General features: G+C 46.2%; 1 protein-coding gene across 1 annotated transcript; it reads right to left on the reverse strand.

Annotated features, from left to right (window-relative positions):
- Positions 1–241: 241 nt before the first annotated feature.
- Positions 242–10,877, reverse strand: LOC135909780 (uncharacterized). Its single transcript, XM_065441848.1, has 5 exons — positions 10,765–10,877; positions 10,506–10,609; positions 9,280–9,339; positions 7,271–7,667; positions 242–360 (listed from the first exon to the last, which is right to left on the reverse strand). Exons 1-5 carry the CDS (start codon positions 10,770–10,772, stop codon positions 249–251), a joined length of 681 nt encoding a protein of 226 aa, XP_065297920.1. The 5' UTR covers positions 10,773–10,877; the 3' UTR covers positions 242–248.
- Between the last annotated feature and the right edge of the window lie 14,943 nt (positions 10,878–25,820).

The following is a 25,820-nucleotide window of genomic DNA, read 5'->3' on the forward strand; positions in this document are numbered from 1 at the left end:
CGCATCTCCATCGTGTTATAGTCATATTTCTGGTGGAGCCACTTGTCGAAGTAATGGAATAGTTTAAGCATTACTTTCTAATAAAAAGGAGCGTGCGTTACATGCCCCCATTCGTGTTGATGTTGCGCTAGAATGTTCGACGGTATACGTATGCAACCAAACCGGCGCCCTGCTATCGGTCTTCTTACAGTACGTACGCAAATCCCCTAGCAATCCTAGTGCAAGACAACCCAGCAGTACATCGAGCATCACTGGTTTATTGGAATGGCAAGCTCGGCGTATTGCGCCGGCTGAGGCGTGCTCGATGTCGACGTCTCGTTGTCGTCGTACACGTAGTAGTACTCGAACACTTCCTCGTACCTGCGATACATTAAAAAAAAAACGAATTAATTGAACCAAGGTCGGCCTATTGTGACAATTCCTTCTTCCTAATTGAACTCCTTTCTGCTCTACCACCCCGGACAAGTCGTGCCTGGTGATGTCTGCGGGTGCATCGCCGATCAACGATGAAGCACGAGAAGGAATAATCACATAGTAATGGCAAGCAGTAGCGTAAAGTTGTCTCCAGAAAATATCATATAAAGGACGCAGTAACTGTCACTTGACCCGAAGCGCCTACTACAAACCAACACCTTCCGAAACCCGATCGTTGTTACCCAGAAACCATTGTTACCCAGAACTCTATTGTGATCGATGTAACGACTAATCATCGGGTGGACCTCGGACATAATCTGGGCTTGCTCCAACCAAGGACCAAACAACACGTACACGAACGCGGAGCAGTGGGAGACCGCGCTGCCCAGCTCAAACAGCGAGGTCCAACTGCAAGTCATCAAGCAAACCAAAGATGCCGCTGGACCCAACGGCTCACAGCGGCCACGTAATGGAGGCAAGATAGACTCCTGTGACGCTTGCCGTTTTCAATAAAATTTGTTTCATCATCATCATCCGAAGAGAATTAGGTCGCTAACAAAAAAAAAGAGTTCAAGCATGTCCTTGCAGCACAGATGCTACGATAGGAAAACTAACACTCTATTCGTTAATTTTACCATATCTGTTTGTGAGAAAGCAGGTGAGTCCACAATGAAAGGTTATTGCGGAATGAGCCTTATTTTAGACTGCCAGTTCTTGTGCTCGACCACTGTGTCCGGTTGAGGTTGGTTTACGAAAGCGAAATGAAATCAAACACAATTGGAGACCGCCTTTCTACACCTATAATTCTCATTTCATATTTCCTTTAAGTCGGCCTCCTTTTTAAACTAACTTCACCAGGACACGATGGCAGAGCATGACCTCAGATGGAAAACTACAATGTAAAAGGAGCACACGTGCATAAGTACCTTGAATGTGCAACACATGCAGCTGCTCAGACAAATTTTAAGACTGCGAACTGCCTAAACATAAGGCTAAGAATTGGTGCAGTTCCAGTTCCAGTTCACGTGGACGGCCTGAGCAATAAAATGCGTTGCCGACGAGCCTTCGGCCGCGGTATAGGCGAACTCTCTTTCGCTTTACATACAGGGTGTCACAGCTAACTTGGACTAACATTTTGAAAAAAAAACCTATGCGTTCTTCAGTAGATAAGGTGCGTAGTTGTTGTTAGCGTTTATCTAAACTTACAGTACCATTTCTTGCTCGCCTTTTCTGGAGAAATTAGCCGAGATAAATTAATTAACATTTTAAATATAGCTTAAAACGTTCAGGCGTCAATAGGAAAGTTGTGGAGGATCACAAATGTTGCCCAGCCCAGGCACTTCCGACGAGATAGACTTGGCGTGGCCGCTTTTATTCGGCAAAAACGTAAGCCCGCGGAGTTTAAAAAATACCACGTGACAGCGCGCTCTGTGCGCCCGAATGCGCCACGATTACGGCACCCTCAACCGTGCTTTGTAAAAAACATCGTTCGCTTCGCGCCTTTCGTGCTGTCCACGACAGAGCTTCGCGTTGTGCTTGGTTCCGAGGTAAACGACAGCGAGTTCGTGCGGCAGTTGGAAATACAGCGCGGCTCCCGTTTCTGCGGTGATAATTGCACTCTCACGCTAGCAGAATGCATGAGGAGGAAAAATGACAAGCTCATGAGTTCGAATTTGGGAGCGAGACCCCAACAAGCAAACACGCATTGTAACAAGCTTGATAACGTCGTGTGAATCACGCTGGTTGTCACACAAGGAAGAATTTTAAACTTACAGGGAAGGTTGCTTTTTAGCTTCCTGTCCATTCCTTGCCGGCAGAGAATTTGTAATTTCATATTACTTACGTGCCTTTTCCACGGAGTACAAAAGTTTCAAACAGATGGCTCATTTCATGGATAAAGGTTGTAGAGATTTATTCGCTACGATGTCTGTCTGAAGAATGTGTTCAAACAAGTCACCCTCTGCCACAATGCATTACTGGCACCTTTTCAGCATGTCCGATGTAGCTTTTTCGATGACGCAGGACGGTATCTTGCTGCAGGCCTCAGCAATCTCTGCCTTTAGCGCTTCTGGTGTAGTTGTAAGTTTGCGGTGTACTCGGTCTTTAACATGTTCCCACAAGAAGAAGTCAAGAGGTGTAAAGTCTGGTGACCTTGCACGCCATGCCACTGGTCCATGCCGCCCGACCCACTGGCGTTTGGAAGCTTCGTCAAGCCAGGCTCGAGCAAGGCTGCTGCTGTGAGCTGGTGCACCGTCGTGCTGATACCAAGTTCGCTTTAAAAACGCAAGAGGAAGATCACAGCGAAAATCGTCGACTGGGCCTTCCAAGATGTCGTTCACGTACCACTGAGCAGCGAGTATGGGGTCAAAAAATATAGGACCAATTATTCTTCCGTCAAAAATACCGCACCACACACTGAATGACCATTGGTACCGGTGTCTGGCCTGCGCCGCCCAATGCGGGTTCGTATCACTCCAGTAATGCGCATTATAGATGTTGACTTGAGAAATTATGGAGAAGGTTGCCTCATCTGTTCAGGGCACTTTGTCAACAAAATCAGGGATTTCGTCACTGTTCACAAGGATCCAATTTGAGAAATCAAGCCGCTATTGAAAGTCTCTTTCTTGCAGCTTTTGATGCAGTAGGAGGTGATACGGGTGCATTTCAGCCTTCCTAAGAACTCTTGACACTGAAGACTTTGAAATCCCGACCTCACCACTCATATCGCGCACGCTGGAATGAGGGTTTTCACTCAAGAAAACCAAAATGTCTCCTTCAGCCTCCTCACTGATAGGCCCCTTTCTGTGCCGCGTCTTCTTGAAGCTACCTGTTTCTTTCAGCGTCAACTCCTCATAATTGTGTTACCTGTTTCTTTCAGCGTCAACTCCTCATCATTGTGTTCGCGCTAGGTCTTCCCCCACATTGCCAATTTCGGTATACCTTGGCAGCTCTCCTCTTGTCACCCCATGCCGCTCCCAAGGCTAAGACCATGTTCGCCTTCTGTTCGCTTGAGTACGGCATGCTTTAGGCACTGCAAACAAGTTCTTCGAAATGGCTGCGTGGCACTACAGTAATAGACAGTCGAGTTCACATGCATCTAGCCGCTGGCACAGATTGGAAGAAAAGCGGCGCTGTAGCAAATGATGCTCTCTCCCGCACAGGTTCCAGATGTATGATGAATGTTTTGTGCGTATTTTTTCTATTCCGCATCCACTTGAACGCTCGAAAAAAAAAGTTGCGCTTCTCGTCATATCGGAATAAACGGCTGATGACGGCGCGTTCTTCTGCGACAGGCGCGGGCGGCTGCTGACGAAGCACTTTTTCGGAGTGCCGTCGCCAGCTGCTGCCGGTAACGTCAGAGCCGAGCAAAGATTGAAGCCCTTTCTCGTAAGTGAAGGGAAGGTGTGGCGCAGGGGACGTTTTTTACAAAGCACGGTTGAGAGCGCTCTAATCGTGGCGCATTCAGGCGCACAGAGCGCGCTGTCACGTGGTATTTCTTAAACTCAGCGGGCTTTCATTTTTCCCGAATAAAAACGGCCACGATAAGTCTATCTCGTTGGAAGTACCTGGGTTGAGCAATATTTGTGAAGCTCCACAACTTTCCTATTGACGCCTCAACGTTTCAAGATATATTTGAGAAGTTTATTAATTTATCTCGGGTAATTACTCAAACGAAGACGAGCAAGAAAATGGTACTGCAAGTTTCGATAAGCGCTAACAAGATCCACGCGATTTTTGTTTTGAAGAACGCACAGGTCTTTTTCAAAATCTTGGTCCAAGTTAGCTTGGACACCATATACATATATATATATATATATATATATATATATATATATATATATATATATATATATATATATATATATATATATATATATATATATATAGATATATAGATATATAGATATATAGATAGATAGATAGATAGATAGATAGATAGATAGATAGATAGATAGATAGATAGATAGATAGATAGATAGATAGATAGATAGATAGATAGATAGATAGATAGATAGATAGATAGATAGATAGATAGATAGATAGATAGATAGATAGATAGATATTAGTGTGCCTTATAACTGTCGCTTGAATTAGTCTGCACTTAGTACTATTCCTTCACGAGTACTCACTTTCGCCGCGCTCCTCTACAAACGTATTTCCTTCGCATGTAACTTTATGTCCGGCTGCATCGTAGTCGCAAGTTCAACAATAAGAACTGCGTAAAATTATTCTGTATTCTTTAGCTAGTAAAGCAGTTGGACTGCGGCGTGCTCCAACACAGCATTCGAGTAACATTCGGCGGGGCAAACGTACGGCTAACTTCATGAAAGTGCCGTCACGCCGAGAAAGATCCAGCGAATAAACATTGGGAAACAGCTTATGTAAGAGAGGATTTACGTTCTCCGCGACACTATCGCCCACCCGTTCCATTTACAAGGCGCGGTGGGAGAACAAGGCAACGCCCCCGTGGCCAACTCGTCGGTCGCCGCCTGGCGCGGCGCGTGCCTGGACCGAAGTGTGCCGTCGTCACTCTGCGTGAATACGCGCTCGCACGCGAATGAAAACGCCGGCGGCCGATCCCACAAGTGCGATGCCGCCGCCAGCAAACCGGGCTCGCGGGCGACGACCAAAGCGGCTCAAGGCCACCAGTCTGACCCAGTGCCGACGGGCAGCAACCGCGAGGCGAAGACGGGCACACACCGGTCGGAAATTGAAGTGTCTTTGCCCTCTGCCACCATGTGCCACAGCGTCTCGCTGCCAAGTCGTCCGACATTGCGAAGCTTCTTAACAGGGCTTACAGGGCTGCTGTTGCTTAAAGGGCCTCTGTTGAAATCTGCCCACTGGCGCTTCGGGAAAGCGAAGATATGTCGTACTGCACGCTAGTTACGAGGCTCTACCTTGAGGCAGGTTGACAATGGCGAGGAATGGGATGTTATTTAACAACGAGAATTCCCTGGACAGCACACGCACACCGTTCTTTGGAGAAACACAGCAGCGAGTGTTGGCTGCTTTGTGGTGTTGAGGTGCCACCCGGCATTAATTCACGCCGTTAGTTAAATGTTAACAGTTAGCTAGTCTAAGCCTCCTCTCGAAGAAAACACAATCGGTGACATTCGTTTTTCCTCTCCTGCCTTGAATTACTTTGCTTGTTCGAAAACCTGATTGAATGAGAACAGACGGGAACCATTCTCCTTCCGTAAGTGTATACATATGTGGCGTAACACAAGCTACAGAATTGTTTGCTCGCTCAATTACCACCATAGGCCACGGGAGCTTGTCGGCGCACCACAAAACTAACTGAGAGCTTGGCCCTAAACAAATGCGCTTGCGTGTGCGACCTCTTGAGACGGCAAGGATCACAGCGAGGCGCAGACACGCACTGCAGTGCAGAACCTTTGCTGAAGTAAGTTCCGGCGAGAGCAGGGATCGAGTGAATTTCGCCACAGCTACAGCGCGAGTGCCGCAGCTGTCAGCGGGCGTCCTTGGAGTGTCCCAGTGGTGTACGAGCCACGTTCGTGTGATCGAGAGACCAACGCTGGCGTAACATGTACGGCCTCATTAGAAGCGCGAGGTACGCGACCGGTGGGATAGCGGCTGTGTCTACAGGTGGAAATTCACAGCGTCTCCACTTGCTGGCGATTGTGCCTTTTGTCTTATGCTAATGTCGAACAATGATCAAGCGTAGAATTTTAAGCGAATCATTCGTATATATGCATGAAAGCTGCTGTCGTACTTTGCTGAACCTGCAAATATCAGCAAAGCAAGGATTCGCAGAGGTATGTGCTACAGCAACGATCATGGCGTGCGAGAGCTATAGTTTCTAAAACTCAATGCCACCGAAACCTGCGATTTCCTGAACAACATTCGACGGAGGACGTTTCGAGCCTTTGATGGCATTGCCTCACAGACATTTTATTTGCCATTGTCATAAATGATTCTTTTTAACTGCCTTCGTTGTGGCAATTATCTCTGTGTTTCGCAAGATTGTCTGCCACAGCACTGACTAGAGTATCGACAACTTTTCCTGAAATAAAATTCTAGCATCATTTCGCCCTTTTCATGCAGCCTGTATTTCACACAGGTTGTACTTGCTGCTCACGAAAAGTTGCATTTTTCTTTTCACTTTAAATTACAAGTGCAGTTTTTAATAAATAGAGACCATGCTTGTTTCAGTTTTCAGAGCTTAACTGCACCTAGTACGAGTAGTTCACAGCGCTTCCACAAAGTCTGTGCGCGCATATGTAAATTCTCTAACCTTACATGGAGCATTCGCGAATACTCTCGATAAAGGTCAGCGATGCTGAAGCGTTGGCAATGAAGCCTTTCTCACGAACTTATGATGCGATCGAGGTTAAATTTATCGTGGTAGAGAGAAATAGGGTCTATGCACGGCCATCCCGAAACTGTTCTAATGGCTCCGCCTCCAAATATTTTTCAGTCGTCTGTCCAACATGATGTCCTGGCGCTTATATCCGGACGTCAGTTGTGTTCTTGTCGGCGTCACTCTCATATGTTAGGACAGACGCCACCGCCGCGATTCTATGCCGACCGTTTTACCATTTCGTCCTTGTTGCTGAGGCGCGTTTGTGTGACACATCTAACGTTACCGCGTGAGTAGCATAATGCGGATACATTATACCTTGTTTAGTTATCAGAGGTTTTAGGTTAGGGGACACAAGCGGCTTGCGTACGCAAGACCTAGGGGCCACGGTACTGTGCATGCGCGGACCCCTACACCCGAGTCGCATGCGCAGTATCGTCCCCCCAGCTCTTGCGTGCGCAAGCCGCTTGTGTTCCCTTATCTAAAAACTCTCTATTTACGCCGCGCGCACAGAATGCACGCAGCCATACTCACTCGTCGAGGTTCGCCGATGAGTTGAACGTTCCGTTTTGGGTGATGCTGCCGCCGGTCACGGTCGGTGCCGACGGCAGCGAAGCGGGTGCGAACGTGGTCGCCGCCGTGTCTTGGACGACGCTGGGCGTCGTCTCCATGACAGGCGGCTCCCATTGCGCTTGCGTCGCGCTGTCCGGCGTCAAGTCCGCATCCTCCACCGCGACCTTCGTCGAAGCTGCGGTGGCTGCGGCGGAGTGCGAGCGCCGCCCGGACCTCTTGCTCTTCCGGCCCGGGTGCTTCGCGTGGCGGCGACTCCCGCCGTGGGCGCGAACACTTGGTGGCTGCCGGTGCCACGTCGTGTGCGCGAGGTCCTTGCCCGTCGACGAGGACGGCGGGACCGGCACGTTGAGCAAGCCGCCTGCGAGAAGTGATGGCGGAGCGGTGACGGCACGTGAAATTAATGTGCAAACGAAATTAGAAAGGGAAAAAAAAAGCTTTGGCCTTTGAGACAAAGGCGTATGGAATTTTCCGTCCGGCTTGCCGTTCTACTTGTCACCTGCAATCACTTTACGACACTTTGTAGCGCCTAATAAATTATTTTCATATATGGGCATAGATATTACAATATTTCGAATATCATTGTATCGTTTATTAAGTGCTTCGCTTATGCTTGTAGTAATACCTACTGTGCATTATCAGTGCACATCCTGAGAATTCTTTACTTTGAAGTATTAGTCGAACTTGTAGCGTTATCCTGTTGCTGCCGTTGCAGTGTTCTCATTGACAAGTATGTAGAGCTAAGCTTATAAGTTTAAGCATTCATTATCTGCGGTGTATATCTTCATGTGCGGTTACAGACCCTGCCTTTAGTATCACTCTTTTCTTTTTTTATTTTTATTTATTATTATTTTTTTTGCTTTCTGCTCTGCCTCGCTGCCGCATGCTACCAGGCGATGAGAGTTTTTCACGTCTCTTCGCGCTTTCTTCCTCCCCGTCCCCCATTGGTAAATTTGAACTAACCTACTAACTGACTGACTTGACTGACTGACTTGACCTGTCTTCACCTGAGTTCACCTGACTTCTCCTGACTTGATCTAACATGACTTGACCTGACCTGACCAAACTGACTAATTGATTGATTGATTGATTGATTGATTGATTGATTGATTGATTGATTGATTGATTGATTGATTGATTGATTGATTGATTGATTGATTGATATTCTTGTTTCGTCGGTACTTGGGCGAGAAATCTCATCGCAATCTCAAGTGCTAATGGCACCGCTTTGCTACAGAATAGTTCAGGTGTCTACCCCGAACGAGATAGTTACGGTTTCCGCAGCAGGAGATTGCTTTCCAAAGGCAGTTTCATAAAACTGACCACCTTCGATATTACTGTTCTTGAGCTGTGTAAGTAAAGTACAAAATTTTAATTGGGAATTCTAAAGTAGCTACTTAGCCATTTAAGCGTACCGCGCCCTAAAATACCTTCAAGGAGAAAATGTAGCAGCTGAATATTCTACACGGTGCTTTTCTTATTTGCACCAAAACTTTAATAACTGCTCGTGGTAGGTAACACAGTTCTAACTCTTGAACCAAATTGCTCAATGAGGTGGCCATTACTTCTAAAAAAATCAATATGCTTAAATAAATAATTAGCATAATACCGTTAATTAACGTGTTAATTATTTACTTTACGCCACATGAATAAATCTACGAATTATAGTTAGTGAGTATGCATAGCATATCGGCTTAGAACAAATTCTCAGGACTATGCCAGTTTCTAGGTGATTTTCGATGTGCCAGACAAAATACAATGGCGTGCTGCAATCCATAAACAGCGTTTTCTTGAAAAAGGTAAGTGGAAAAACCGTGCACGACACAGCACAACACACACACACACACACACACACGCACACACACACACACACACACACACACACACACACACACGCACGCACGCACGCACGCACGCACAGACATGCACACGCACATGCGCGCGCGCAGAGAAAAGGGAAGACAGTAACAAACCGTGTCGCTCCTTAGCGGCCATGTGAGAGTGGCCTGGGATGTGTGCGCTCCTCTCGCTCACTGCGGCAGAACAATGGCACTTAATCAAGCATTCACATCAAAGACACGCAGCGAAATTGTCATCGTACTGAATCGCAGAGTTCCTTATATGCCAGGCGGCAAGACTATATTCGACAAAAAGTGGCCCGGTGTATGTACTATACAGGTCTGCATTGAAGCGCTTATGTACCCCAGCACCCCAAGGAAGCTTGCGACAATTTAGGTGAAGCAGGCGCTGCTGAATCAATACAAGAGGCATAGGATGTGGCTATATTGCGCTGTTTACACTGGCGGCGGTTTACGCATGGTTGCCTTCTCCAGAAGGAACACTTCAATAGTATTCAAGTCTCTAGCGCACACAAGTGATTGGAATGAACGGCTGGCGGTTATTCTCAAAATGAATATCATTGTTAGATGTTGCATCGGCTACTTCTTCTCCCCTTATTAAGTTAGATTAGATATAATAATAATGAGGGGTTACCGTCAAGAATGCACAGAACCCTGCGCATGCTACTTCTCTTCAAGGGGGAAATACGTCAAAACATAGTAACTTCATTTTTCCTAGTTATTCATTATGCGCCTACTGCAGATATAATTTATCTGAAGGCTTACATTCACAATTTAATCTTCCTATATCCCTCCCTCGCACTTGGTGCCTGGTACGTCAATCATTCTCTTTTCATTATAAGTTTCTTTGTTACCCACCCCATATTTACCCCATTGTTTAGTACTGGCAGTATTCAGCGATTATACGCAAACAGTTTTTTCAAATATATCATTGAGCTATAGAGTTCATGTGAAGTGCATCTCAAAATGCTTCCTTCTCCCGTGATTGGTTACCTGCCCTAGATGAGCGCACTCGTTCAGTGTTTCAAGACTGATTGAATGATTACAAGAATGATTACCGACAGAAATTTTTGTTTGCAAGTGCCTAAATTACAAATTCACTCGGACAGGTATGCTCGACAAGGGCTGCGAGAAGAAATGTCCGCCAGAGTGACAAGCACTCTCTCTGAAGCTTAGAGGGAAAAAAAAATATTTTTGTGAGTTCTGTTCACTACCTTATAATGCATCAATAGAAAGGCAGTTAAGTGCGTGAATGCGGCCTGTATAGTGAAGTTGTCTATGTATGAAGTTGTATAATGAACTACGTCTATGTAGGTGTGCAAAATTACTAGGCGGCTCACTCGTCTTGGATGCGAAGGCATAGGAGAAGGCGCACAGCGCCATGCTGCCAATGAGGAGCGCGTAGTAGGCCATCGGCATTCCCAGGATGCGGCTCCGGCGTATCCTGCGTTCAAGGACGAGAATGCGCATTGGACTTCTTTTGAAACGATAACTGCGGACTTCAGAGTTGTACTGGAATTAAAGACGCCATTAATTAAACCTCTTTACTGCGCTACTAAGCGTAAGTTGTTTTTGAAGAAGTCAGTCAATGACACTTACGCCAGCATGGCCCTGGTCGAGGCGGGGATCGTGCGTGCCTCCGATCCGCTGGCCAGAGATTCCGCGGAGCGCTCCTAGGACAAAAATAAGAGACCGATGTTGTGCTACGTCCCACAACACAAAAGCAACACCACTCTCCGAGTTTACCAGACAGTGTGACGAGAGTCATGGGGGTACTCCTAATGCGATTCGCCGTTTCTATCAACATCACACAAACTAAGCAGTGCTTGGCTCGGTCACTCAGAGGAGACAATGTGGGGGCGTTGTGCGTCAATGCGGCTGAGCTTAATCTATATGAAATAGCTCATCTACAGTGTTGTAGCGAGACAGCTGCAGCAGCCTCAGAAGCAGCTGCCCTCCTATCCCGTTTTCTCCTTGGCAGACGCCATACTTATGTGTGAAAACGCTTAACGCAATGTTTTTTAGCTCTTAGTATACCACCGAAGTCACACGAAGTGATAATTATTCGACAATTATTGCCTAAAGCCCAACTACAACTGAACTTTGAAAAACGTAAGGGCGATTAAATAAAGTGTTCATGTCGACCGGCTCACTGCGACGCGTTTGCGCGGGAAAGCCGTATTCCTAATCAGCTTTTATCAAACCTCGGCGATTAAATAATCATTCCTTTGTCCAACTGGCGAGTGGTGTCGGACGTTCTTCAGCCGTACGCGATTCTCGCCGGAGTGGGCTGCCAGGGTGCCCTCTTCACTTCTCGCCATCAGCGTGGAGGCAGACGTCAGCGAGGGGAGGTGGATGCTGTACAGCTGCCTGGTGTCGGTAGATACCGCCGTAGATGACACTGCCTGCGGTGGTGACAAGCAAAGCAGTGCATGGCACCACGGGCAGGTTCGCACAAAAGGTCACCGGCTAACCGTGAAACGGCAGCTGTAGCTCACTGACTGTAGCTGACAGACTGATTGATTGATTGATTGATTGATTGATTGATTGATTGATTGATTGATTGATTGATTGATTGATTGATTGATTGATTGATTGATTGATTGATTGATTGATTGATTTAACATAGCAGCTACGCCTCGACTCCGACATGCACCAACAGAAGAATGATCAATACACCCGCGCTGCTGCGTTACGGTCGCTATAGCGAAAATGGCACGCTCCGCCCTGAAGCACAACAGTCTAGCCATAGCCGTCGTTACAATTACAACTGCGGATGCAAGGGTGAGTCCTTGCCTCAGAGGAAGACGGCTCGTCTGTCCTGGAGCGGCCCGACGCGTCCAGGCCAGGCAGGAAGCGAAAGAACTGCGCGCCGAACAGCTCGGGAAGCCGCTCGGGCGGGATCTGGTGCCTGCCGATCCGGCGGGGTCCTGCGCTGTCCTGCATCCTAGAGAGTAACGGGCTACGTAGGCCTTGCGAGAACCGAGCGGTCACGTCCACCTAGCACGTCCAGCGAGATTCAAATGCCGAGCGCCCGGCTGCCCTGATCGCTGCGCAAGGCTGCGTGGTAGCGTGCCGCGTGAGCTCTGCGCGTGCCTCCCTGTATTTCTTTTTTGTTTGCCACCTTTAAAGGCTTGCAGAGTGCGCTGAAGATTTTTGTTGCTGCCGCGGCACCTCTAAAACATGGCATATATCTCCAAGAATATCTCTGCGTCTATTTCATCATATAGCGCGAGGCTTAATCGAAGCTGTCGGCCCCAGGACTGCGGTTACACTGCTCGCTTTTAGCATGCCGCTTGTCATGAGTAATTTCCCTTTACACTAAATATTTTTAATCAAATGACAATTCATGCTTAGCATAGAAATCAAAATGGATTTCTTTATCTTAACGGAAAATAAAAAAGTAAGCGCAGTGACGAATACGGTACCGCAACCAGGCGCGACCTTCCAGACGCATCAGATTGCCCTGTTCGAAAGAGCATACTATATCCGTACCGTACTCCTCCTATTCCAACGAAATAAAGCTGATTGATTGATTGATTGATTGATTGATTGATTGATTGATTGATTGATTGATTGATTGATTGATTGATTGATTGATTGATTGATTGATTGATTGATATATAGTTTTGCATATGATACTCTTTTTTTTATTGCGATAAAGAGTTGCCCTTAAGGCATAATTCTTTATGCGTATATGTGTATTATATGTGTGCCGTGAGGCCTGTGTTGTGTATGAATTGAAGCAGTGTTTTGTGGAATCTGTTGTCATGTACCCAGCGGTCATACATATGATACTCTTTCTCGCTGAGGCGGAAGGGCTGGCGATAGCGTACTTCAATGGGATTTTAGAATAAGAACACCGCTCTTTACAGTTGTCATCGACTGCTAAAGGGAAACATTTCTTGCGTTTCTCTTCTTTCAGCCGTTAACTTTCTCACTGGACATCGTAACACTAGATACTGACACTCTTTCCTCTTTAAAACTTTTCAATGTTAGGCAAGCAGAAGCTGCCTCTATGCCCAATTATGGGCCGCATTAACAAATATGTTATCACGTAAGAATGCGTTGAAGTGGACCGAGGTTTCTGCGTCAGTCCATTTTGAGCTCAAAGGCAAAGCACAGCCTCTTCCCTCCTCTTTCCGTCTACGAAAAGAAGAAAAAGAAAATCCCAACAACTCAAATGTGAGGCATACAGTCACGTAGCTCTACAACAAAAATAAACGCCAAATATTGTGATTGAGCCTGCCATATAACTTTGAACGTAAAAAGAATTCATATAATAGCCCTGGCTCAAGAGCATACTGCTGCTACCTTATGGAAATAACTCATGCGAAACGCGTAACGTATAGACAGCTAACGCCTAAGGTACATATACAGGGTGTCCCAGCTAACGTAAGCCAAGCTCTTGAATACCACAGATAGAACACATGAAGACGCAACCAATAGTATTCTGTCAGCAGTGACATAGTGCACCAGGTGCATCGTTTGTCATAGCTGAACTATCCATAATTGGATAAGATTAATGAACGAACTTTTAATTACTGAATTGAGGGAGCGAGTTTTGATAGTAGAAACGCAATCATTTTGTTTTAGAACACCCCATTCAGTTGCATTCAGCGAGTTATGTCTCGCGTAATTATTTTTTCCACGTTATAAAGAAAACGTGCGAAATATGAAAAAAGCCGCATGATTACGCGTCTGTGTGCCGCGACACCAGCAATCCCAGGAGTTACTCGGAATTATTAACTCTGCACAATGCCTGGTCCGGCTGCCACGTGAAAGTGGCGAGGCATCGGTATCGGCGCTGATCATCGCGACCTGCGAGCTACCTTCTCCGCGCGAAAAATAATTACGCGAGACATGGCACACTAAAAATAACTGAAACGGTTGTTTTAAAACGCAATAATTATTTTTTCTATCAAAGTTCGCGCCCTCAATACAGTATTGAAGAAGTTCGGTAATTAATTTGGTCTAACTATCGACAGTTCTGTCGAAAAAAAAGAAATCCTCCTTGTGCAGTTCATCATTGCTGACAGAATAACATTGGTTGCGTCCTCGTATATTCAATATTTGGTTTCTGAGAGCTTGGCTAACATTAGCTGGGAGACCCTGTACATACAAACGGGTTACGTGCTCACTGGTTCGTTTTCCCCACGTTCGAAGAAGGCGAGGCTGATTTAATAAGAAACAGGGCCTAATCAGATGTCAAATTTCGAGTTTTACATGACGTGCACGATCTTCGACTAGCCATCGCACCTTGCGCAAGTACGAATGTACTTGCGCAAGGTGCCACACTTCAACAGAAACCTGGTACGGAATAATGCGACGTTTCTATTCCAATGCTGCATACATTTTCGCACTTCGCCGGTGGTCCGAGTGGCACTCCGCCCACTTTATCACCGGCATCGTCCACATCAAGAATGGTAGATGATAAGAATGGAATAGAATGAAGAGATACGAATCCTTATATTATACCGGCGACATGGTCATTTGGGAAATAAATAAATAAATAAATAAATAAATAAATAAATAAATAAATAAATAAATAAATAAATAAATAAATAAATAAATAAATAAATAAATAAATAAAGAGAAGTAGTTTTATGAAGTGAGGTTGAAAGCGTTATTGAGAAGCGTTGATTGTCGCTTCGAATGCCAGCACTACCTTTAAACGGCGATGGTCAAGTGCTACATAGCTTTTCGTAACATTTGGTTGTTTCTTGTGCAACGCTTATTCGCTAGCGTTATTCCGGTTCAAACTGAGTCTTAATTCCCTCAGTACACGACCCCTGACACTTGTGCACGTCAGTTTAAAAGCAGCGAGAGCAGAGCCAGTTTTGCGAGAGTCTTCGCCAGTTCGGGTACAGCCAGTGGCATGGCGTTGCGAAAAGACAAGTCACAAGTGTGGTTAAGAAGTATGCTGCATCGAGCTGATCACAGGAATAGTGATCCTTTATACAAAAAAAGAAAAATCAATTCTACCGATATATCACAAACGTGCACACAGTAAATGCGAACACCATAGTTTTATATGCCTATCACCGTCACGTCACTTTCATTTTGCTTTTCCCACCGTCCCCTTTACTCCTGCACATAGTAGCATGCAGGCCACAGATTCAGCTCCTTCGTTAGATATCCGCCATTGTTTCATTAAACATAACTCACACACACGCACGCTCTCTCTTTTGGGGGAAATAGCGCTCACACCCGTCGCCAACTGCGCAGGGTATGACTCCTGCATTAATCCTTAACTGTGACGATGGACGTTCTAATAAAAATAAAATCAACGAATAAAGCCCAGAGGAGGAAGCGTGGCATGCATTACTGGGCTATCACGAAAATTACTCGAAAGAGGACTCCGGCGCTTGACCGTGCACAATAACAATTACCCTTCCGTAGGAGAACGCGCAAACGCACATTTGCGAGTTTCCGGTACCCGCCCTTCTCCACAAACGCGGGTACTTCGTGCCGCACGCCAGCATATATCCCCGAGCGCTGGGCGCCTTCTCATCCTCTGCGTCGATCCCTTGCGGCACAAAATTATCGATAGGGCACGAGAGTACGTGCGTTAATCAGCACGGCTCGCTTGAAACAACTTCGCGGAAGGTGGAGCGGTGCATGTCGCCAGCCGAATTCGGACAACCACGAACGTTCATTTGCAAAAAAAAAAAAACGCATCGTGCAAAAGGACTCAGCTTGGCCAACGGTACGGAACAGGCAGGATGTTCACGGGAGTCAAGCCCGCCGATGATCTTAGCGCCCTAGATTGGTGCCCGTGCTCGAGCATGTAAGAATGATGGCGGAAGAGAATATAGAAGGGGCGGTGAGCGAATTTCTCGCGGAGAATGGTTCGACACGTTCTGGATACTTCCAGTTGCGCACATTTCTCACCTTCAACCTACGTAGGTACACTGCACAGAGGCGACGCGAGTCGCTTGTCTCGCGCGCTATCTGGCAGCTAGATAGACGAGAACGCACCGAGCGTCGAGCGTGCCCGCTGCGCGAGGCTCCGCGTACAGACCCGAACGTCGCGCGAAGCCCGCGTTCGTGACAGCGCGTCGAATGCGTTTAGGGGCCCCGGGTTGGGTGCCGACCAGTTTTACCTTTCGCCGCGCAGCGAGAGCGCGCTTCCTTTCGGGACGGTGCCCGCATCGAGAGGTTTGGGCGCCTCTTTATCCTCCAGTGCGTGTGCTTTCGACTGCGCGAAGCGCGCGATCCGCAGTGACGGTGGATGGGCCACGGCGGAGATTACTTATTGAAGTCGCGTCCGCGCCACAGCGAGCGGGTCGCAGATACCCGTGCATGCCGCGGCCAGCATTGACAGGCCAGCGTTGCTGAAGGAGCGAAATCAATATCGCGCCGCCAGTTCGATGCTTGATTTACTATGGATTGGAGTCCTAACTTGCCGGAAGCTCCACAGGTCGCATACTTGCAACTGCAGAGCACATCTTTTTTCTTTTTCGTTTTTTATGCCTGCTTGGATTGGCAGAAAAGTAACATTTATCGCGTCCTACCTGTGCAGAAGGATAAATTTAAGCAGGTTCAGAAATTGTCAAATACGTGGCATTATTGGAATAAACACACAGTCGTTAAAGCATTCCTAAACGAGATTAATTCTATATTTCGAGCAGAATTTTTATTTCGGAATGTTGAGCCACAGATAACTAGCGAGAATGCAGCGCAATAATAACGGGGACATAGCACACGCGGCCAGACATCCAACACACGAGCGAACGGTTATATCGCTAGAGATTGCGCGGAATGGTTGTCTGATAGGTTATATATAACGTCTAGAGGGTTTCGGCGAGGTAGATTGTGAATGTAAATGCGATAATGCTCTTTGTGCAGATATAAATGCGCCGTATCTGCAGCAAAACTTCAGTTGTCAGTCAGTACTCGTTCCATGTACTGTGTGTTCTTTGGCCTCGTCACTATTGCGCTGCGTTCTCGGCAGTTATCTACATTACTGCTGCTTTCACCCGGTGCAACTGTTTTACATCACGTTCAGCCACAATTCTTCCTTCCTATAGCTTTTACCTTCTACTTTTCGCCTCCCCAAGCGGAAGGTAGCAAATCGAATACTGCCATATAGTTAACCTCTCTCCATTTCCCTTTATTCCTCTTTTTCTCTCCCTCTTTTATAGCGAAAAAGTAGACTTCTGACGTTCGTGTCTAACAAGTGCTTGCTGTAGTCCGATTAGTGGTGTACACGAGGCCAAAAACTAAAGGAGACCACTGCCATTGGGGATGTCTCGAAGGAGACCACCTACCGCGTCACATTGAGATGCGACAACGGCGCATTTAACAGCTGGGCAAGATGCCGTGATCAAAGTAGCTTGTAGAGCCACGTGAAGTGGGGTCACGTGCCGCTCTATTGACGTGCAGTAAATCACGTAGACAATGTGGCTTGGCATCCGCAGCGTCGTGTTTTTTTTTTTTTTTCAATATGGTCGAGAGAGTATACGTTTGCACCCGCGCCCCTAACGTTGTGCCAGCCCCACTTTTTCCGCGAGAGTCGTTTCTCTCCAAAGGCAAGCTGGGCCGAATTGATTCCTGTCGCGGCATTAATTACGTTGTCCCTGCTCAAACGTCGTGCGACGACCTGTCCCACAAATGTCTGAAGTTCAATGAACGTGCTGTGTGCAGCTCCAGACCAGAATCCTGTGGTTCTGACCGACCTAACCAATTGAGAATCAGCCATTTAATGATCGGCACACATTTACATTTAGGCTACATTATACATGTGTGCTTCCGTTCACACAATCTTATAAATCCTACCTAGTCAGAGTGGTGAATTGGTCAAGTTGCTTATGCATTCCGAAATGATTTTTTTTTTGCGCTCGTGTGTCCTGTACAACCCCCCCCCCTTTTTTTAAGTCCGCGTATTCTAGCGCAAAAAATTATTTCGCTATCATACGCAGGAATTTTGGGCATTGCCCCTTCGCCAATCTGTTGAACTTCGCCACAACACACTAGCGTAACTCAATCGGCAGCACTTTCAAAAATTGCATTTAAAAGGATCTATATAGTTGCAACAAGCTTTTGTTAGCAACGTCGAGAGGGTACTTCCTTCTAAACTCATACGCGTTTAGGACACTAAGTCGGCACTTAGTGTTGGGTTATAACAGTGTTTTCGTCAGGACCAAAACACTGCTATAAAACATCGATGACGGACTAAGTACCGTAAATGCGCATGCAATTAGAAGGAAGTACCATTTCGACGTTGCTAACAAAAACTTGTTGAAACTAGATAGATCCTTTTAAGCGCAATTTTGGGAAGGCCTGCCCATTGAGTTACGCTAGTGTGTTGCGGCGAAGTTCAACAGATTGCAGAAGGTGCAATGCCCAACATTCCTGGACATGCGGCCTAAAATTGTACTAAGAGCGCAATCTTAGCATCCATATACCACTTGCCAATGTCTTCAACGGCACATTAATTGGTATGATTTATTTATTCATTTTTATGTATCAATACTGCAATCTACACTGAGGATTCTAGCAGAGTGGGATACAATACATATGTAAAGAACACTATAGCATAGGCAACGAACACAATACAAATCAGTTCAACAGAGCCTGGAGATAGCAGTGGCACAGCAAGACAACACATTTTTACTGAATACTTCAAGCAAACGTCGAAAGTGATTATTTTAGGACTTGGTCATTGGTTAGATGATTCCATTCAAGTACTGTTCGTGGAAAAAAGGAATACTTAAAAGAATTAGTACCCGTGATAAAGGGGGTTATTATTCGACTATGTCTTCGCCGAGTAGTGTAACCAGATCAAAAAATAATTATTCCCGTGAGATCTGTCTTACAGTGACCGTTAATAAGCTGCAAAATGAATTTTAGTCGTGATACACGGTTTCTTTGCGTTAATGGTGGCAGGTTTGCTTTTTGTAAGAGGTCTATGACTGAAGTGCGTCCGAAGATGTTATAAATGAAAAGAGCTGCTTTTCTTTGCACTGTTTCTATGTTGTTAATGCCAGCTTTAGTAAAAGGGTCCCAAATTAGACATGCATAGTGTAATATAGGCAGAAAACAGCTCTATATGCGAGTAGGCGTACAGTGGGATTAGAAATTTTCAATTCCATCCTCAAAACAAAAAAAAACCAGCTCGCGGTTAGCATTAGCTTCGAGGTGCTTAGTCCATGTGAGGTCATTAGTGGTCCAGAGTCCGAGATACTTACAATGTGTTACTTCGAAAAGAAATATGTTATTACTACCCTACGGAAACGTTAGGTTATGCTTCTTATGTGTAATGGACATGAAAACATTTTTCTCGAAATTAATCGACATTTGCCAGGCATCGCACCAGGCAAAAATTTGTCGAAAAGAATCGTTCAGGAACTCCTGGTCAGTAGTATTGTCTATTTCTGAGTACAATACACAGTCATCAGCATAAAGCGTAACCATACTTGGAATACCATGCAGCATATCATGAATGAATCCAAAAGAGGCCCAAGGACCGAGCCCTGGGGAACACCAGAGCCTACCGGAAGTCGTTGAAAATATTGATCATTAAAAACAATAAACTGTTCTCTGACTTCAAGGTATGCTGTGAAGCAATTAATTAGTGGAGAATTTTTCAGTACCTTGATCAATTTGTGAAGTGGTTTTTGTGAGAGATCATGTCGAAAGCCTTTGAAAAGCCCATGAAAGCCCATGAAAAGCCTTTGAAAAGCCCATCTATTTGTTTCCCATTGTTAATTGCTTTCGCAAAGTCGTGCACTGTTAAACCAATTGGGTGATGGTACAGTAGCCTTTTCCGAATCCGTGTTGATGCTTTGTTAGTATATTGTAGTTGTCCAAGAATTCTGAGATATGATTATGGATTATGTGTTCCGAAAGCTTACATACCGTAGATCTGAAAGAAATTGGACGGTAGTTTTGAACGCATTGCTTTTTTCCTGTTCTATGTAGTGACTTTACTCTTGCTGTCCTCCTGTCACTCGGTACTTGTTCCTCGCACAGTGACCTCATTAACAGAACGTTCAAGTACTTTGATGTCCATTCTGCATGCTGTTTTAAATATGTGTTTGGAACGTTGCCCGCCGGGCCAGAAAAGCTGTTTATGTTCAGATTTAAAAGCATGTTTAGTATACCTGGTTTAGTATACTGACCGATGATGATATGAAGCGCCTCATCGGTGTTAAGCTGTGAAGTTGCTGTGTGGCATTGCAATGATAGCAGTAGAATGCATGAAGGGCGTAGACGTCTGCTTGGAATAGGAGGCTTGATTACTTAAAATGCTGCAGGGTTCCTATTCAAGAGGAGCAACAAGCACGCGACAATAGAAGCGAATATTTCAGAAGTTACCGAATTTTTCTCTGCTACTGTGTGCTATATCTCACTCAGCTGTGTGCGGTTATAATTCGAGCTCTTCTGTGGAGGCGAGTTGGGCAGTGGAAATAAAACTGTTCGTGTTGCCTGGTATTACTGTTTCGAAGAATAGCAGCTACAGTTGTCGGCAATAAGGCAACCTGTAATTCCACCCCACGCGGTGACGCTGAAGAAAAGAGCAAGCAGGTACACAGTGTCTATCAGCCTTTACAAAACGAATGCCCCATTTCGCTCGAGCTATAATACACCCTCATTACAGCACCTTGCTCTAGAGTGAAGACATATTTAGAAGTGTCAGGGGAAAAAACGAAAGATAATTGTCATACCACTATGTACCTTTATGCTCTAAAGCAAGACATTTCGGAGCATCTAGCACTTTACAGTTATTTAGCACGCAAAAGAAAGGAAACTTCACAGATACGATGCACGAGGAGGAGATACTAATAAATAGAGAGGAGGCGAGGTCGGCCTGGAGAGCGTGTCTCTAACCTACTACTCCTCCCCGGCGTAAGGGGTAGTGACTGAGAAAGAGATGTAGATGGCAGGTAATTAGGCTGTAGTACAGTGAACTGCGACGCTGTCTAATACGCAGATGTGCACTATAGACGCACTAAGCGCAGGAGTAACAAGTCCAGACAGAATGTTCTTGCGCAAATACATGTCACATACTCTTCACAGAAAACATGTTCTAAAGACGAACGTCTAAGCCCGCCCAACATTAATGCATAATTTATATGCAAGGTGTTCCACTTGAAGTGGCCCAAGCTATTAGAGGGACGAGACAGGTTATGGAAGCCCTGCACAGGCCAGATTTTCTGGCCCTGGCCCGGGCCAAGCCTGTAAGTGTCAGGCGCTTGTCCGTACAAGCCCGGCCCCGTGGTTTCGTACTTGTTCCGTTCGGGATGCGGCAAGGTTTGACCCGTTAGCCGATGATTCTGAACGAAGCCTGGTTCAGATCTCAGTTATTGTGAAGGCACCAGCTGCACGGAGGCTCTTCACTACAGAGGTAGATTTGATTGGGTCAGGTTTGCCACTGAATTTGTTGCTGACGAATGAACAAGTAAATGAGAAATAAGAAATTACATTTGTCCATTACGCTCGCGCGTTATTGTGTGATGTTAACGCCCCTACTGCATTTCTGAAATAGTAGTGCGGTATTGGGGAGGGTTTTGCAGAGTGCATCTACAGAGCAGACAACGCAGTTTCTTTTTTTCTCCATCAAGTTCATGCTTCGATCTCGCGGACTCACTGCGAAACCGCGTAGTGCCAGAAAGGACAAGTATAAAGCAATGAGCATGAGGACGGCACTGTTTAAGGTATGAGAACTTCGTTAAAATTGCAATGGGAGATATTTTTTTCTGCGTTCTGCTCTGTTCCTTATCCCATTCACCAACGCTGCAAGATATTGCAGCAACACCGTTGGTTCTAAGTATGCATTTAAGAGCAACTGAAAGGTCTTAAGTTGTGTTGGACTAATTTTGCAATGAAATTCGACCCATTATTCAACTCGCTGGAACAAATAACAAAGAAGTTCAATGGAAAACAGTACCGAGTTGCACTATGCCTTAGCACGTAACATTATGGTTGAATGTATATACAATAATTTATTCGTTTCTACGTTGATGAAGTATTTCATCCCATTTAGAACACTCTTAAAATTTGTTTCATATTGTTTTCGCATTATAGTGGTCACATGTTAGGCAATGGAAGACGCCACATTATTGACTGCTGCCGAAAGTCTGGATACTTTTTTGCAGAAACAAAAGGTTATCCAAAGACTGCTTTAAAGGACCCCGTCTGCTTTTTAATAATGTAACCAGCAGTAATGAAACTTATTTCACTGCTTGCATTTCTCGCTGCTTTACGAAGAATACTTTTGCCAAGGGGAGACAGTCTACAGAATTTCTTTTATGTTAGCCTTTCAGTACTCCAGCAGGTGTCCCATCCCTTATTACTCATCGCAATGCAAATAGCGTAACTATTGCCGTGTTGCTCCAACTGTGTGACGTCTTCCCACTCTTGAAGTTCGTTCTTCGCCGCCACTCATCACCCAGCAAACACGCCTTCCATTGTTCTCCGACGGGGCCGATTGCGCTCATCTCGCCGCCGGCATTCGAACATCGGGCCTTCAGTGTCCCATCACGAAGCTCAGTTGAAGAAATCGAGGTCTTAATAACCTGGGAACTACGTTCACCAGAGTTTCCCAGTGTCGCGAACACGAAAAAAGTGGGGCGTGTAGAGGTGGGGCGCGGGTGGCCACTGACACTGTTTTGCCTGAGTCGGAGGGGGGCCGTTAACGTACGCTAATCCGTGGAGTATACCGCTATACACTATGACGTAGCCTGCTTGCCTCTGCTTTCCCATAGGCCTGCCAGCACCATTGAACCAAAATTCTGTGCGGGTGGAAATTTTCGTAGACGATTTCTTCGCGATTTTATAAACACCATAACCGGGCCTATTACAGGCTCGAATGAAGAACGAGGCCGAGCCGAGCCCGAAGCTCCTATAGGGCCGAGTCCGGCCTGGGCCCACGTCAAAACTGGCCTACCGTGCTCAAACCCACTCATGGCTCTACAATGAGATACGAGGATGGTACACGCGGTCTTCCTTCAACAGTCGTCGTCCCTCAAACTAGGAATTTTGCTTTTCATAATTACGCAATTAACGGTTCAGTAACTTAAATAATAATTGGTGGTCCTGTATGGCGTAACTATGAATCCCAAAACGTGCTTCATATTCGAAAACACCGTATTCAATTTAGCCCGTCATATACAGTTCATACACATTTTTTCTCACGAAATTCGAAACTGTTTACGCAAATTTGAGATCATAATACTTTGATCCCGCTTTTGAGACTGCGCTCGAGATGGAGCAGACAGCTCTCTAACAAATAGTGTGGAGACACGTGCATGCGACCTACTGTTCTATTGATTGGCTGACGCGAGCTGTAGCTTCTACTCGAGTGCTGCATTTTAGAGACAGAATATAAAGCGTAAACTCACCATATCCGTTCAGCATGCCAAGACGCTTAGTCAGACACTGTCATTCATCGCAGCGCGAGCAGCCGTCCCTGCACGTCCTTGAGCCGCAATCGGTAGAGCGAGGCATTTAGGGCACTTTGAGACTTCTCAAGTAAGGCTTCCATAATGAGACATATTTCGATCATTCCTCTTCCTCCCTTCCCTAAATTGCCCTCAAGTCATAATTTAAATACATTGTGATCTCTTTTTGTCTGTCTGGGAACACACACTCCAAGAGAAACATGTTTTCGGAACCGACTGAATGGAACGCAGTAATTACTTCTCTATCGGACCGGACCTATCGTCCGCTGTGGATTAGACTAATAGACACAATGCAGTGGGAAACCCTGTCTTGTCATCTATAAAATAAAAACAAATGTGACAACTAGTAGAATACAGACGCACCGACACTAGTGCTACTGTTAAGCAGGCATGTTTCACTCAGTAAACTTTGTAAACCTCTGAAGATTTCTGGGATGCAGCTCGCTTTCAAGATTGGATTGAAAGACATACACATGTCAGGACTTGGAAAGTGATAAGTGGACGATACCAAAGAGGTCACATTTCCTGCCCTGCGCCGCACGTCTTGGCCACTGACAGCGGAAATTAGCCCTAACGTGACACAAATCAACGGACACATGACGGGTGCATCCCAGTTGCTGAGTACTGCAGGATTCCCAAACTGGCATTTATGATACAGAGTGCATTTATGAGTCGTTCCCATCACAGAACTTCTATTAGCTCGCTCCTTGCTATCCACTGATAAATATGGTTTGCAACGTCACCTGCACAAATTTGCTAAGCAGTCGGCCCAGTTTATGGATACTCAGGTCAGTGCGCATTCGCCGACAAGAGGTCGCATCAGAGCCGAGGCTATCTACTCAGCCACATTTGTTTCGGACCAGTCCGCACATGGGCATGGTTTTCCAAGATATGTTTTGGCGATAAGTCACTGTTTCAGTACAACAATGTTGTAGTGACATCGCGCATTTTGACAGCGTCCTCAGTTTGAAGTACAAAAATAATCTATGACCATCGCATTCAGGAAACTAGATGACCGTCTGCTGAGGCATGGCATGGCAAGAACTTTATTTTAGTCCAGAGAAACTAGGGTCCGAGGGCACAAGCCCCCAGGCTAAGTCGGTGGCTCCGCCCACGCAGGCACCGGTAGGCCAAAGGCTTTCCCGATGTCGTGAGCTCTCCGGACGGCCAGGAGTTGATCTTGGAGGACTTCGCTAGATATGCGCCGACTCCAGTCCTCCTCACTGTTGAGATCCGAAGCACTTTGGTTGGGGCACAGCCAGAACATATGATCAAATAGACACGGAGTTTGTCCACAACTTTTACATTCCGCGGGAAAATCCCGGTCAATTTTGTTAAGCACAAAAGGGAACAGCCAATATTAGAACACCGTCCCCACCGATCATTGGCTCAGAAGGCACTAAAGGCGCTTCTGTGCTTTCTGAGAATGTCTGGCTTGTGCGAGTGCCTTTGACTCTGTAGTGCATTTCGTGGACATCTGTCTAGCCCCATCTCTCTCTTTCTCTCCCTTCTTTCTATTCCCCTACTCCCTTTCCCAAGAGCAGGGTAGCCAACCGTACTCTTGACTGTTTAACATCCCTGCCTTCCTTTTCTCTCTCTCTCTCTCTCCCTCTGTCTTGACAGCGACTACACAGTCAGCTACATTGAGCAATGTGCGTTGCTCGGTGGTTGGCAGAAAACAGGCCACCGCTTCCGGTATAATGCTGCCTCTCCTCGAGCAACCCAGACGGAGAAACAATCACCTTCGAGATTCGATTAAGAGAAATTGTACAGCACTGGTTCTATACGTTAGCAGAAGCGCAGCCTAGTGTCATCTGCTACAGTAACCTCTCGGCTGAGCAAATCTCCGTGACGTTATGCCAACCAAGATCTGCTTGCACCGTTGATACCACTACTACAACTGTGCACACCGCCAATAACGAATGGACGCAGCAGGTGGAATGGTGAGCGCCGACCCACGCCGGTCTCCTGACAAGCGTGCTTCGCGGCCGAGCTTGTCAGAACGGGAAAGAAGAAGCAGACGCGCCATCCTTCCGCCGCCGCGTCGGAAGCAAGGAAGGAAAGAAAGCGAAAGCGGCTCTCTTTGTTCCGGTGGGGCCTCGCTCACTTCTCACAACCACCGTCTAAAGGCCGCGCTCCTTTTTTTCGCTAGCTGCCGTCGCCGCTGCTCCCTTTCTTCGGCTGCTACCAGCGCCGTCCTGCAAGCTTCTCTCTCTCGCGCGCGGGTTAGTAGCTGGGGGTCAACCA

The sequence above is a fragment of the Dermacentor albipictus genome, chromosome 4 (genome assembly GCF_038994185.2).
Source record: "Dermacentor albipictus isolate Rhodes 1998 colony chromosome 4, USDA_Dalb.pri_finalv2, whole genome shotgun sequence".
Taxonomy (NCBI): domain Eukaryota; kingdom Metazoa; phylum Arthropoda; class Arachnida; order Ixodida; family Ixodidae; genus Dermacentor; species Dermacentor albipictus.

Excerpts from the sequence above, each read along its gene's own strand:
- LOC135909780 (XM_065441848.1), bottom strand. Across the intron at positions 9,340-10,505 it reads TGCCTTCGCATCCAAGACGA|TGAGCGAGAGGAGCGCACAC; the intron begins GTGAGCCGCCTA and ends GTTCTGCCGCAG. Across the intron at positions 7,668-9,279 it reads GGCCGCTAAGGAGCGACACG|GCGGCTTGCTCAACGTGCCG; the intron begins GTTTGTTACTGT and ends CACTTCTCGCAG.